Source organism: Drosophila ficusphila, unplaced genomic scaffold (assembly GCF_018152265.1).
Source record: "Drosophila ficusphila isolate 14025-0441.05 unplaced genomic scaffold, ASM1815226v1 contig_414, whole genome shotgun sequence".
Taxonomy (NCBI): domain Eukaryota; kingdom Metazoa; phylum Arthropoda; class Insecta; order Diptera; family Drosophilidae; genus Drosophila; species Drosophila ficusphila.
The window spans coordinates 17,510,976-17,524,633 of record NW_025064328.1 but is presented as its reverse complement, the minus strand read 5'-3'; the positions used below and the strand labels follow the sequence as shown (position 1 = coordinate 17,524,633).

The 13,658-nt window shown below is 41.8% G+C and overlaps 1 protein-coding gene across 3 annotated transcripts; it reads left to right on the top strand.

Moving 5' to 3' along the window:
• The first annotated feature begins 319 nt into the window (after positions 1-319).
• Positions 320-13,430, top strand: LOC108093742 (protein spinster). Of its 3 annotated transcripts, XM_017194009.2 has the most exons (9): positions 320-1,085; positions 6,928-7,285; positions 7,703-8,029; positions 8,338-8,599; positions 11,590-11,688; positions 11,750-11,929; positions 11,989-12,127; positions 12,314-12,506; positions 12,686-13,430. In XM_017194009.2, the coding sequence occupies exons 1-8, from the start codon at positions 689-691 to the stop codon at positions 12,436-12,438; spliced, it is 1,887 nt and encodes a 628-aa protein (XP_017049498.1). In that variant the 5' UTR covers positions 320-688; the 3' UTR covers positions 12,439-12,506; positions 12,686-13,430. The 3 variants fall into 3 exon arrangements, with proteins under 3 accessions (XP_017049498.1, XP_017049497.1, XP_017049496.1); XM_017194008.2 differs by lacking the exon at positions 12,314-12,506; XM_017194007.2 differs by lacking the exons at positions 8,338-8,599; positions 12,314-12,506 and adding an exon at positions 8,923-9,184 and having other exon boundaries at positions 321-1,085.
• Positions 13,431-13,658: the final 228 nt, after the last annotated feature.

The following is a 13,658-nucleotide window of genomic DNA, read 5'->3' as shown; positions in this document are numbered from 1 at the left end:
AGCACCAAAATAAATTTAAATCAAACCTAAACCTAAACCAAATCTATTGTTTTATGAAGTGAAAAACTACATACCAATTTTCAATAAATTATTCATAAAAAAATGTGGCTGAACAAGAAAAGATATAGTCTTTATGTGTGCCAAAAAATATTTTGAGTTTCTGTTCAACTAATTTTAAACTTAACAAATGTTGCCGGTTAACAGTTCAAAATGAACGACCACCTTAATAATCGCGAAGCTATCGCTGCCTATCGATGGTACTGTACAATCGATATTTCCATCGGGCCCCGACAAGGTATATATTAGCGGTCGCCGGGCGGTCACATTTATTGCTCGATTCCAATTGGAAACGAAAGTGAGTTTGCGTCGCGGAAGTTGCAAAAAAGAGAAGAATTATTTTTAGGTAATATTTTAAAGTACAACCGCGATTAGACGAGCTCCCAGAACAGGTGTTCATAGATATACTGATTTGCGGTAAAATCAGCAAGAGTGATATAAAGAAAAACCAATAACTGTGCCAACACACAAGCAAATTCTTTTGCATTTGCTGCCCACCGCTTTCATCGCGAGTTTCGTTTCACTGTGTGAGTGAGAAGCGTGTGCAAATAAGTTTTGCCGCGTTGTCTGCTACGAATTTAGAAACCAAAAGAGAGAAAAGAGATAGAGGAGGCAAGAGAGGATCGGGTGAATGTCGCTGAAACACCAGAAGCAGTCCTACCAACCGCTCCCGACGGCGGCCGCCATGGACAACCCGGCGATGATCGAAAGTAGCGGGAGCAGCGGGGGCAGCAACTCCTCGGAGGAGGGCGGCAGTCGGGAGGATGTTGCCAACCTGTCGCCACACGGATTGCCTGCGACTTACTCGTCACAACAGCTGATGCCCTCGGATTCGGACAGTATGGAGGAGCGTCAACGCCTGCGTCCCCATCACCACCACCACCACCCACTGGGCGATTTAGGGGGCATCCCTCCCTCGGCGGCCGTACCTTCGCGCCTTGCCTCCGTGGTAAGGTCCCATTGGTTCACCGTCCCAGTTCTCTGCTTCGTCAACCTCATCAACTACATGGACCGCTTCACGATCGCCGGTGAGTTTTCCTGGTTCCAAGAGTATCCATAAAGATCACCCCATCGGGAACTGATATAGTCATTCTTTCAAAATTTGCCTCCCAATGACGTCAAGTGGGATGTTGTTTCCGCACCAGATAACCAACTTTGTTGACGTTATGGAAGACGCTTACTATAGTCGAGAAAAGATTAAACGGGCTAAAAAATCTAGTTCCTTTGCATTTCAATTTTAATATTTTTAATGTGTTCAAATTAAATTTTTTTTTAAGACTAACACATCTTTAAACAATAATATAAGGTCTTTTGTTTACTAAATGTATCATAAAGATTGCATACAAACGTAGAATTCGTTTAACTGTGTGACTAATCAGCTTACAAGTGATTCACGCGATCCAAAAATATTATAAGGGAGACATACGGGTATACGCTTTATCGTTCACTTGAAACGCCGATAATTAGATCCGCTTCCTCTTCGCATCCAAAACTCGGGACATTTCCACTGGGTGGCAATCAATCAAGCCCTATTTCGCACATACATACATATATTATTTCTATCACTCGGCTGCGATAAAATGCAAAGAATAAAGCTATAGCACCTGACCTGGGTGATCGGGGAATTGTGGTCGCTAATCAGAAAGTCCCCACCCGCGTGACAATTAGCGGGTAATCGCATGTTGCGGCCTATAAATAAACTCGGACACACCGCCCATATAAATTAGTGTTTATTAATACAAGCATTAGCTGAGAAACGGTTCTTAATTCATGGGATTCCAGTATGCGGGCAGCTTCAATTGGACACTTGTTGATTACTGGGAACTTCTTCCCACTGAAATAGCTTTCCGTGTTTATTTTTGTCTAGAAACGGAGAAGTAGTGGGCTTCAGATTGCTGAGTGGCTGTCTGGTGGTTGTATCACAATCAGTTACACAAAACCCAGTGTAAATTAAATGGAAACTTGTTTAACGACGATAAATGTATGGTTTGAACAAGTTATGGCCAAAAGCAGCTAAATTGTTCACCCCTTGCCGCTTACACAAGTCCACTGCAACCAGTTTTATTTGCCTGTCTCATTACTGATAGATAATAACTATAATTTTCCGATTTCACAGCCTTTGTGAACCTGAACTTGCGTTTCTTCTGACGAGTCAGCAGAACTTTTCCATTCAAGGGCAAGCGATAAATTCATTTACTGTCTCTGCACTTGCAAATAATTTGCAACGATGATTTACAGGCTATCACTTATCAGCTGATTGCTTCGGCGGCAATTAGAAATCGATCTTACCCTCATGTTTGATCCATAACTCATAATCCCCTAATTCGTGTAATGGCAGAAAAAAGTGACTAAGAACATCGTACGACTTTTTAATCAGACAGGAAGCGGAATTACTCACAGAAAGGGCGATAACATTTACATACCAAACTGACAGCGAGGCTTCCATCAATAACACTGCTTATATTATATTTAATTATATCGCACTCACTGTGCCGGATATCCAAAAAAAATTCCATGTGTGCCGAATTGATTGGAAAACTTGTGTTTGTTTTGAAAACATTGAGTGCACGAGGTGAAATAAAAACTAAAATAAACACTGGCCGGCCACTCAAGGTTTTTGTTTTGCCATTTTCCAGTGGCGATGTTATCACGGGAGCCCCCTCTATTCGAGCCTTATCAAGAAGTGGCTGAAACCAGAGCCGCTGCACAATAAACTGCATTGGAGCACAGGGCTTTGCACGTGGAGTCGGCAATGGGTTTTGACCACTTTGCAGTGATTAGATTACCGTATATTTGTTTTGATTTTGTTGGCCTGCCCTTTTTCATGGGAATTTCGACATTCGTCAAAGCCACGTTTACGGTTACGGTATATACATATATACTTGAGCAGTATAACGCGATGTCTGGCCACCTAATGGAATGCATTTAATTATAATTTTAAGTGCGTCTTGGCCTTTGGTTGCGACCTCCGACTCTGCTGAATTTTTGCCAAAGTTTTTGAGCTCGTACCGAAGATGGTGGCCTGATGTTATGCCCACTGGGTTTTGGCAAGACTTTTCGGGCCCCCTTCATTCATGATCTGTTTTGCTCTGTTGTTGACAAGTAATTTTCGCTTTCTGCACCGCCAGCGAACTTTGATCGGCCAAAGCTCTGTCAGTTATTTTGGTCAACAGATATGTGGGCTGATTCAAGACAGAGATATATAGGCAAAGATTCCGTTCTGCTGTGCTTCCGACGTAATTTTCTTGGCCCCCTTCCAAGGAAAAATATCTGAATAATTGTCTACGTCCATTGATCGAAAACAGATTTTGGTAGCAGATTTCATTAGAGTCTTGCGAGATTTGGTTTGTTGTTTGTTCATGTTTCGAAACCCAATGTAATCGCTCTTTCTCTTGCCTTATTTATGTTTACGATTTTGTGCATATTTTGCATTTGTAAAAAGTCGCTGAGTTCGGTTTTTATTTCCGCTTGAAATGCTTTTTAAAGAGATACACAAAAACTTTCCATTTTGCAGCCATCGCAGCTGAAGAAAGAAATAATAATAAACAGAAGAGATAAAAACAATGCCTTGACACTTCGAAAATGGAAATACCCTTGGAAAATGAGGTTGGATGTTTTTTTTTTTTTTAACAATTTCAATTTAAATAAGTCCTAATATCACATCCTACTTAAAAGTGGTCTACGTGACAGGTATGCATGTGCAGAAATTAATGGCCCAACCAAAAGGTTAGCTATTGAACTGCATTATGAAAAGACTTCTTGCGTGTGTTTAAAAATTTGAATAGGTTAAAAATGCGAGCTCCTCAAGTTTCAGAAACCCCTCCGACGTGTGTATCCAATGCAGCTTTTTAGGTTTTTGCTTTGCATATCTTGTGTTTGAGGTTTGCACACTTTTCGACGTCAATGGTTCTATTCCGTCGCCATGTACAATCTGCATTATACATATGTAAATCTAGGTCAACGACCTACGCAAAGTGCAGTGCACACTTTTTGCTCAAACAAATTAAATTAACGAAGGAAAAATGCACAAAATAAACAAAAAAAAAAAAAATGAACGAAGAATAGTACAAAAGGTTGGGGTAGGGAATGACTGGAACTCGGTGGGCAACTCTTTTCCTTGGGCGCCGGCGCTTTCACAATTGATTTCCACCTGGCCACTGAAAAGAAAGTTTTTCTCTTAACAATTCGAGCATTCAAATGCATTCCAAGCGAAAGTCACAGCCTCGGTATTTCTTTTATTTTTGGTTTTTTTTTGGCTTCAATCCGTGGACGAAATACGTATCTGTCAGATATTCGTTTAATCATCGTCCGATTTTAAAGCTTACGCCTGCAAATCGCGCGATTTTTCAAGGCCGACGTCCCCAGACGCCACAGAGGGAGAGAGCGATAGTGGGCAGAAAGCGGTAGGAAGGGAGAGAATGAGAACAGTCACAAACAACTTTTTCATTCATGGTAATGAGAGTCCAGTTTTTGTTGTTGTGGGTTTTGCAGTTGCCTGGTTATAAATATTGGCTTTTAAATGGATCAACGTTCTGGAGTTTCCCTCGGAATACAGTAAAATGGGGTTTGAGTAAGTTATGGCCAAGCCAACTACGGTACAAAGGTTTTAAAAATAACGAAAACAAACATTTTTTGGCAGAACTTTGACTTCTAATTTCGGAATTGTTTTCTCCAAACTACAAAATTCAAATTGCAGTGAAATTTCCAGCTATGGAAATTTTAAGTAATAGGCATGGAATTGTTAAAGCTTATGTTAATTACCACTTATCATTGTCTGGGTTCCAGAAAGTTCGGCTTAGGGAGGTCGTTTTAGAGTCTTTTTATTTTGAAGATAATATATGTATTATCACCTAGTATTGTGTATCGCACTGTCATTTTTATTGAGCACAGAAGAGAACACATTGAAGAGAGGAAAGACCACGAGAGATCCAAACAGGTTCTTAAAATGCGCCAGCCGGCTAAAAAAAAAAATACGTCAACGGATCTGCCCCGAACGTGGGGATGTCTAGGGGAATGGCGGAATTGTGGTAGGGTATCTACGTACTCATGGACGCTTTACCTTTTTCTTATATTTTTGCTAAGAATGCCCATAAACAATCGGAATTCCTTGCGTGGAACCAGATTACCCGTTGAGTGTGCGAGATAGGAATATGACAGAAACAAGCACATAAGTATATTTATAAGTACTTATATGTTTGTAAGGAATGCCTCACCCAGACCAGCCCCACTCTCACCCCCACCCGCCACCGCCTCTCTCGTCAACCCACAACCGCAATGCAATACACACAAACACTAACACTCAGACTTATCGCGTGGCGTCCTCCAACCGTTACGTCACTGGGCATGGCAAACAAACGCGCTGATTGGTCGAAAAACATCGTACGATAAATTTCACAAAAGCGAAATGAGCAAAAAGACCCAGAAAATGGAATAATTAAAAAAGCAAAGGCTGATTCACTGCAGCAATAACTTCGTGCCACGTTTCGTTGGGGTTCGTGGGGGTTCGGCTCTCTCTTTCGTGCTCTCTATTTGTGTTTAGCTCTCTTTTTGGGGCACAACTTGTTGAGCTTTTTATGTGTCATTGTTGTTTCTGCCGCTGCATTTGCCGGCTTCTGAGATCACTTACTCTCGCCTTGCTTGAGTCTCTCTGCTTCTCCCCTCCTTTCTCCATTCTCTTTGCCCCCCTCTCCCTCTCTTTTTCCCCATTTGATTTTGTAGGCCGTTGTTTATTTTTGGGTGCTCAAGCACTTTAAGTAGTTATTTTATTATGTTTTTTTTTGGCCATTCCGAAAAGGCCAATGTACGAAGAGCGACGGGGCTTAAAAGCTGGTTTTTTTTTGGCCTGCATGTAGAATGTAGGAAATAGCGTTATATCGGCTAACAGTTATTGACGGAGGTCGTTTGGCCATTAATGCGCTAGTTGCACATCCGTTTGTTAATGAATTTTTAAATGCCTGGGTAAAGACGTGTAGGAAATATATGAGAAAATGTGTGCGAAGGTGATCGCATGTGATCAAAAATTCAAATCATGGCACAGATTTTCATGGAGATGCACCAAACTGACACTTTGATGATGGCGTTAGGTAGTTATCTTCTATTGATCAAAAGTGGATGCGGCTTCTAGTAATTGCTATATTATTAGTTTACTTTATTTGTATTACCTATACATATTATGATAAATTAAAGCAGGAAGATAGTCTAGATTGTCACAGCTCTGATTATCGATTGCAAATGCTAAAAGTGGGCGTTATATCAACTTTTATCAATGAAAGGTTCACCCACACAATTCGTATCTATGCTGCTTGTTTATAGATATGTATCGTTTGATTAATTAATAGACATTTTTGTGGAAAATATGATGAGGCATAGAAACACGCGATATTCCTAGTCAGTCATGTAGAAGATGAAATTAGTATTGTGGAGTGTTAACTATAGAGACAACTCCCCCTGATCCCATCACTTTGCAGCTTACGTAAAAACACTTGAATATAGCAGACCCATATTAACGATTTATTTACTTGGCCAATTAGCAACCCCTGCTGGGATGGGCTGATATGTTCGAACTACAATTTAGTACCTACAAATTTCACACATCACGCGCATTTCTCAGACGAATAATCACAGGGGGGAAAACATTATAATATCAGTTAGCTTTTACATGCGCAAATTTTGCCATATCACGTTTCTAAAACCAAAATGATGGTAAACGGTTCATAAATGAAGAGTCGTTTAAATTGAATGACTAAATATTAGATAAATAATACTAATTTTAAACTGAGTGCATTTGTATAAACTCTATAATCATGTGATACAAATATAAATATATACATTTCAATCAGGATTTGACCACTTATTGCTTTCCTTTTACAGGAGTTTTAACTGATGTGCGTCAGGACTTTGATATTGGAAATGACAGTGCTGGACTCTTGCAGACCGTATTCGTTATCTCGTATATGATTTGCGCACCGATCTTCGGATATCTGGGTGATCGCTACTCCCGACCGCGGATAATGGCGGTGGGCGTGGCCCTGTGGAGCACCACCACGCTGTTGGGATCGTACATGCAGGATTTCGGCTGGTTCATGACCTTCCGGGCACTGGTGGGAATCGGAGAGGCCTCCTACAGCACGATTGCACCGACGATCATCTCGGACCTCTTCGTCCATGACATGCGCTCCAAAATGCTGGCCCTGTTCTACTTTGCCATTCCCGTGGGATCCGGTCTGGGGTGAGTGTGTGCATCTCGACATTGTGCCTGGCCAATGTCCAGATCAATGATCCGTAAACAACTCGGGAGGATGGCCTCTTATCAGTCCATCCAGTCTGCCGCTGAGACTTTGTTGTCCCTCGCCTTATCAACCGCTGGCAACAGGCGATGCGAGGTCGAAGATTGCGGCTGGAGGATGATAATCAGCACTTCTCGGTGGCCGAGCGTGAGAAGAGTCACGTGACTCGCCTCCAGAATTGAAATTGATTTACTTTTGGAATGCCGCAATTGACGGCTCTAATTCAATTAGAGTGCTGGGTCAATTGGGGGTTGATTGGAATTTATGCAACGCCTAATTGGCCACCAATGCAACATGGCCCAAGAGTCAATTCGATTCGGGATCAATCTCGTCAATGACCCAACTTCATTCCATTCCAGATACATTGTGGGATCCAAGACAGCTCACCTGGCCAACAACTGGCGCTGGGCTCTGAGGGTTACACCCATTCTGGGCATTGTGGCCGTGCTCCTGATCATGCTCATGAGGGACCCAGAGCGGGGTCACAGCGAGGGATCGCACAACCTGGAGGCCACCACCTATAAGCAGGATATCAAGGCCCTGCTCAAGAACCGCTCCTTCATGCTCTCCACAGCGGGATTCACGTGCGTGGCCTTCGTCGCCGGAGCTCTGGCCTGGTGGGGACCCTCCTTCATCTATCTAGGCATGAAGATGCAGCCCGGCAACGAGAACATCGTCCAGGACGAGTAAGTGTGATGTTCCGAGACCCTAAACCAAGAACCCCATTTTCACGATATGACAAGACAGTTAGCAGGAAGTCAATAATTTTTATTTCAAATGATATTCAAATTCTTAAATAATTATTTTTAAATCCGATTCAATTGTTTGAGAGATCCGTAAGCTCTATGTAGATATCATACCTTTATTGTTGATATAATAACTGGGTTTTAAATCTTCGTGAAAATGGGGTTTGAACCCCTTCCCCTTTGACCCACGTCCCGATTCCCGAATATTGAGCTGCGCGCCTTACAATGGTTTCTGCTCCGTCGTCAAGCATCTCGTACAAGTTCGGCCTGGTGGCCATGCTGGCGGGTCTCATCGGAGTTCCCCTGGGCTCTCTGCTCGCCCAGCGATTGAGGGTCCACTATGAGAACTGCGATCCGTACATCTGTGCGGTGGGACTCTTCATCTCGGCTCCGATGGTATTTGCTGCTCTGGTTGTGCCGCAAACGAGCGAAACCCTTTGCTATTTGTTCGTGTTCGCGGCCCAGGTGGCACTAAACCTGTGCTGGTCGATTGTGGCTGATATCCTGCTGGTAAGAAAGGCTCATTGGAAGATACAAGAAACAGCAGCAGCAGCAGCAGCAAAAGCGCAGAAATCAAAAGCCAAAAGCCGTTCTGTTCAATCGTTGAAATGGTGCTCTATTTAAGACCCCAAATCTGGCCCTAACCGCCAAGCTCTTTTAATTGTTTATGACCAGACTACACAGAGACATAATTATTCATCAGGATCTTTGCATTATATTACTTACCAAAGATCTTATGATGGATAATGATGTTGCAGTGCCAGTCTGGTTGTTATTAAGCTTTTTGGCAAAACTAACCGAATGTACCTCGAAATTCCAAAACCTGCCCCTAGTGTTGCGTTCAACTTCGGAGTCATCACCATGTTGGCGGGCCTGATAGGCGTGCCGCTGGGTTCGGTTATGTCGCAGTACCTGAAAAAGCGGTATCCGTCGGCGGATCCGGTGATCTGCGCCTTCGGGCTGCTCCTGAGTGCCCCGCTGCTGACGGGCGCCTGCCTCCTGGTGAACAGTAATTCGCCGGGCACCTATACGCTCATCTTTTTCGGGCAGTTAACTTTAAATTTAACTTGGGCAATTGTTGCGGATATCCTGCTGGTAAGCCAATCGAAACGGGATGAGCCACGTTGAATCCCAGTAACGCTTTTGTAATCTTGCACTCACGTATTGTTGATTTGAATACTGTAACTGTAATTACACACAGAAATTCTTAGTTTAAGCATTAACTTTTTACTGTTATAACAAACATACAACTGCACCAACAGCTTGCCTACTCACGAACCCTCTAACCAAATATTTATGTTGTCTTCACCCGCATCTTTTTACTGGTGGTGGTCATCTGATACTCCATTTTGTGGTTGTTTCACTATTTTTGGGTGCGGTTTTTAGTTCAGTAAGCGTAAACCTTTAAAGCAGCTTAGTAGAGCTCTTTAAACCTTTGTTTTTAGACTGCCTTGAAGTGTTTGATTATTATTTACAATTCATTCTTACTCCCCCAGGGAGAAGACAACTCCAATCCTCCTTATTACTTTTTCCTTTGCCAATGTAATCAGCATAGAGTTTCATCTTCTCACTGTAGCTTCCAACCCTCCATTTTATGGGGAAAAGGGAGTGTCCAACCCCCAAAATACTTGCAGCGTGCAAATATCTCGCCCCTCAACCCCCGAGAGATGTCTCATAACCATATTAAAGCACCACAATCCCCCAAAATTGCATTCACAAGCAACCCACGCTCCATTTTAGCCCATTCCACCAGACAAAGTGTCGAAATTTTCGTATTTATATTGGATTCTTCCGTCTCGTTTACTGATTTTCGGGGGTTATCTCGAGGTAGTCACGTTTGTCCATTTCATGGAGATAAGCCAGCGATAAGAATATTAAAGCCCAAAACTGTAAAGAGTCAAGAGAGTCGTAAATTGTGACAATCGTATTTGGTTAGGATTTTGAAATAAACTTTTTAATTATAAACAAATCATAAATTAAATTCCGACTAGTATATTCACATGCAATACATATACAATAATAAACTCCCTTGATCTGACGTCATTCCACAAATAAAAGGCTACGATAACCAGCGTATTTCATTAAATAACCTGAACTGATTAAGTAACCCAGTTTGATAAAACGACCCATTTTAATTGCAAAGGTGTCACCGAAGTGCAGCAAGCGATGTGATAAAAAATTATTATTATTTACTATGAAGTACAACTTAGATAAAACCTTTATATAGTAGCTAGTTAACCCATGAATGGACTTTAAAGGCTTAACAAACAGCTGATGTACTACGTAACCAGAACAGAAGATAATGGATATGGCATCAGCATACATGCACATCCAATCCGTGGACTTTATTTTTCTCGAGAAATACCTACGTATTTTGTATATTTGGTGGCCTGTTCTAAATTTGGCAGTACGATACATATAGTTCCCCGATTCACACCCCCTTTATTGCAGTACTCTCTGCTTTTTTGTCACCTCTTTTTACCACGCACTTGATTTGCGTGTGTTCCTCTTTGTTGTTTTTGTTTTTTGTTGCCATTTTGCTATTCATTGCAAACGATTCCGTGACAGAAATAAGCAATAGCAACCCACCCGATTATCTAACCCGAAAAAAAAGTAAAAAAAAAAGTACGATCGGTCCACCTTGGTGGCGCTATATTAATTGCTGCCACCGATAAGCAACCGTGATTAGAGATAACCTTTATCTGGGTCTTTGGTTTTGTTGTTTCTGGCTTTTCACAATGACCTACAGTAAAGGGAACTACATACATACATGCATATATACCTGGTGTAATATCATAAATGCTTTGCGTAATTTTAGTTTCTCGCTTTAGCTCACACACAAAACACTTGGCTAAAACCCGCCCATCCAATCACCTGTAGTTATAACAGTAAAAACTTAATGTGGCCAACAGTTTAGTAGACAACAAATTGCCACTTTCAATTTAAAGAAAAATCCTCGAGTAATTTAAATAAATCGGCTCTGTTTTTTGGAGGGCCCACTGTTCCCAGGCTGGCTGGCGCCCAACTGTTCCCATTTGTTGATTAGACTCCAACCTGAGAACGCATTGCTAGACGGTTTTTATTGTCTTTCGGGGACCCGTTCTTTGTTTGTCCCCAAAATTCTCGAGTGGCTCCATCTCTGGCGAGCTTTTGGCGAATTTGAATCTGCTGATGGCACACCTACACACACACACATTTAAACGCAATCGCACCCACATGCTTTAATCCAATTTTTTGTTTGTATTTAATCAATTAGAGATTGATTTTATTGTTGGTTATTATGTAGAATACTTTCTGGAGGAGATTAACAAGGGTTTGAGAACTGGTTTTCCAAAGAAAGTATCTGCACCTGAACCAATAATTGCTTTTAATCGATAGTTTTAGCTTAAGATTTGGTTGTGGCTTTTGCTTTCATTTGCTTTGCTTATTGTTGTTGCTGTTCCGCTTAAAAACTAGAAATTAAATTATACTAATTTGCGTTTTCTATTTGTTCAATATAGTATGTGGTGATTCCCACAAGGCGATCCACAGCCGAGGCCTTCCAGATTCTTATTTCACATGCGTTGGGAGATGCCGGCAGTCCTTATTTGGTGGGAGCTGTAAGTTACCAAAACGTCAATGCTTCCCAAGTCAAAATAACTAATTTTTTGTGTGCTTTAGATTTCAGAGGCCATTATGGAGCACCTGCACAAGAACCCCGGCGACTCCGGCCTGACCACCGAAATGCAGAGCCTGTCCCAAATTGCGGAAACTCAGATCTCCAATGTCACCCAGGCGGTTACAGAAATCGCCGCCACTACGATCGCCGCTGTGCGTTCATCGGGTCCAATTTCCGAGAAGGTAAGTGGAATCCTGAGTTAAGATATTCAACATATACTCATTGTAAATTTTTCCCTTAGTACACTGATGTGGAACTGTTCGAAGGCTTGCAGTACGCCCTCTTTTCCACTAGCTTTGTGGAGGTGTTGGGCGGCATCTTCTTCATATTCACCGCATTCTTCATCATCAAGGACAAAATAAGTGCCGCGCGAGGACAAGGTGAGCACGGTTCTTGGGCTAGACCTTCTTGAAGTCCCAATATATATATATATATATATATATCGTATTGTTTGTCCCTTAAAGTTGTGATCGAAAAGTACCCAACATTACTATGGGTACTTTTTAATCAGAATATGTCTTACCTGCCACGCTTTGGCTCAAATGATTTCCCTTTGACATTGACAGGCGACCAGGGAGCGCGAGCGGTGCGATTGTCAGCTGCCGCGGTCAGCAGGCCAAAGGACGTTGAGTCCTTTAATTCAGACTGTTTGGTCCTGTGCACTGACATCGCCCTGCGCGAACGCACGTGATAACACGAATATCAAATCTGAACGGGTGCCCAGCACCGAATGATTATTTATTTTGGCACCAGTTCCCGGTAGGTGGAATGCTCGAAATTGTTTTTGCTCGTTCTGTTCTGCGTGCGTTCCATCGTTGCGTTCTACTAATCTCAGTTACTTGACCCTATTCATGCCCTGTTCTTCATTGCTTTCCGTGTGATTTGACCACTGTAATGCGTTTCTAATAGACGGATTTATTTCTTTCTAAATGTTTAAGATTCCTCGGCTCAAGAACAGCAGCGGGATCAACGCGCCTAATACCAACCGATCATGGAGGTTTTGCTGCGCACTCAGAGCTCCGATGGCATGCCGGGTGAACTGATACTGACTGAAAACCATCTTTAATTTAATTTATGCTCACTCGCACCACGCACATCCCGCATCGTATCGAACTGTAAGCTTACGGGGACCCGTGTTTAAGTTCCTATTAGAAAGGATCGCAAGGAAGGATGGATGGACCACCACACCAACGTTCAAGCTCACTACACCACTAATTTGTGTATATTTATACAAACACTCACTCAACACACAGGCACTCACCAAGTCATAACGTTGTACAGATCATTTTACTTGTAAACGTAGTCGTAGATAGGTCTAGCTCTGGTATTTTAGGCTAACTCAAAATTAGACAGAGCTTCGAGCAGTTTCGCTTTCGAACGAGTGCTTCCTCAGATCGTATATATTGTATATACTGTGTCTCAGGCATCGAATGCGAAATGCCGGCAGTTTGGATATTTATATAAATGTTCGTATTTTATGCATCAAATGTAAATATACATAGATAAGCAACGGGCCATTGTATAAGTGAATAGTTTATTTAACCAATTTAATCATAACGTCCTAGGTTTACTCTGAACATAATTTTAATCATAGCCTTAGTTAATTGAGTAACGAATTGGAAGAAACGTGTGCACCCTCATAAATTACTGAATATTATTTTAAACCAAAATGGCATTAATCAATCCTCGTGTTTTTTGTTTTTGTTAAACCCTATTCGAATGATAGCCTAATCGGATCGCATACTCAGCGACAAAAAGACTGCAAACAATCAAAAATTTGTAGATTGATATTTGGCTTTAAATTAAACCAAACTATTTAACGACGTTTAGCATTTAAGGATTTTCGGGGCAATAAATATACACTTCCAAAAGATTAAAAGAAGTTTACTAATTTTGGGAGATGATCACTTC

Bases quoted from the DNA above. Each gene is read 5' to 3' on its own strand.
- LOC108093742 (XM_017194009.2), top strand. From the start codon at position 689: ATGTCGCTGAAACACCAGAAGCAGTCCTACCAACCGCTCCCGACGGCG. The intron at 11,689-11,749 runs GTAAGTTACCAA...TGTGTGCTTTAG, and splicing joins GTCCTTATTTGGTGGGAGCT to ATTTCAGAGGCCATTATGGA. The intron at 12,128-12,313 runs GTGAGCACGGTT...TGACATTGACAG, and splicing joins AAGTGCCGCGCGAGGACAAG to GCGACCAGGGAGCGCGAGCG.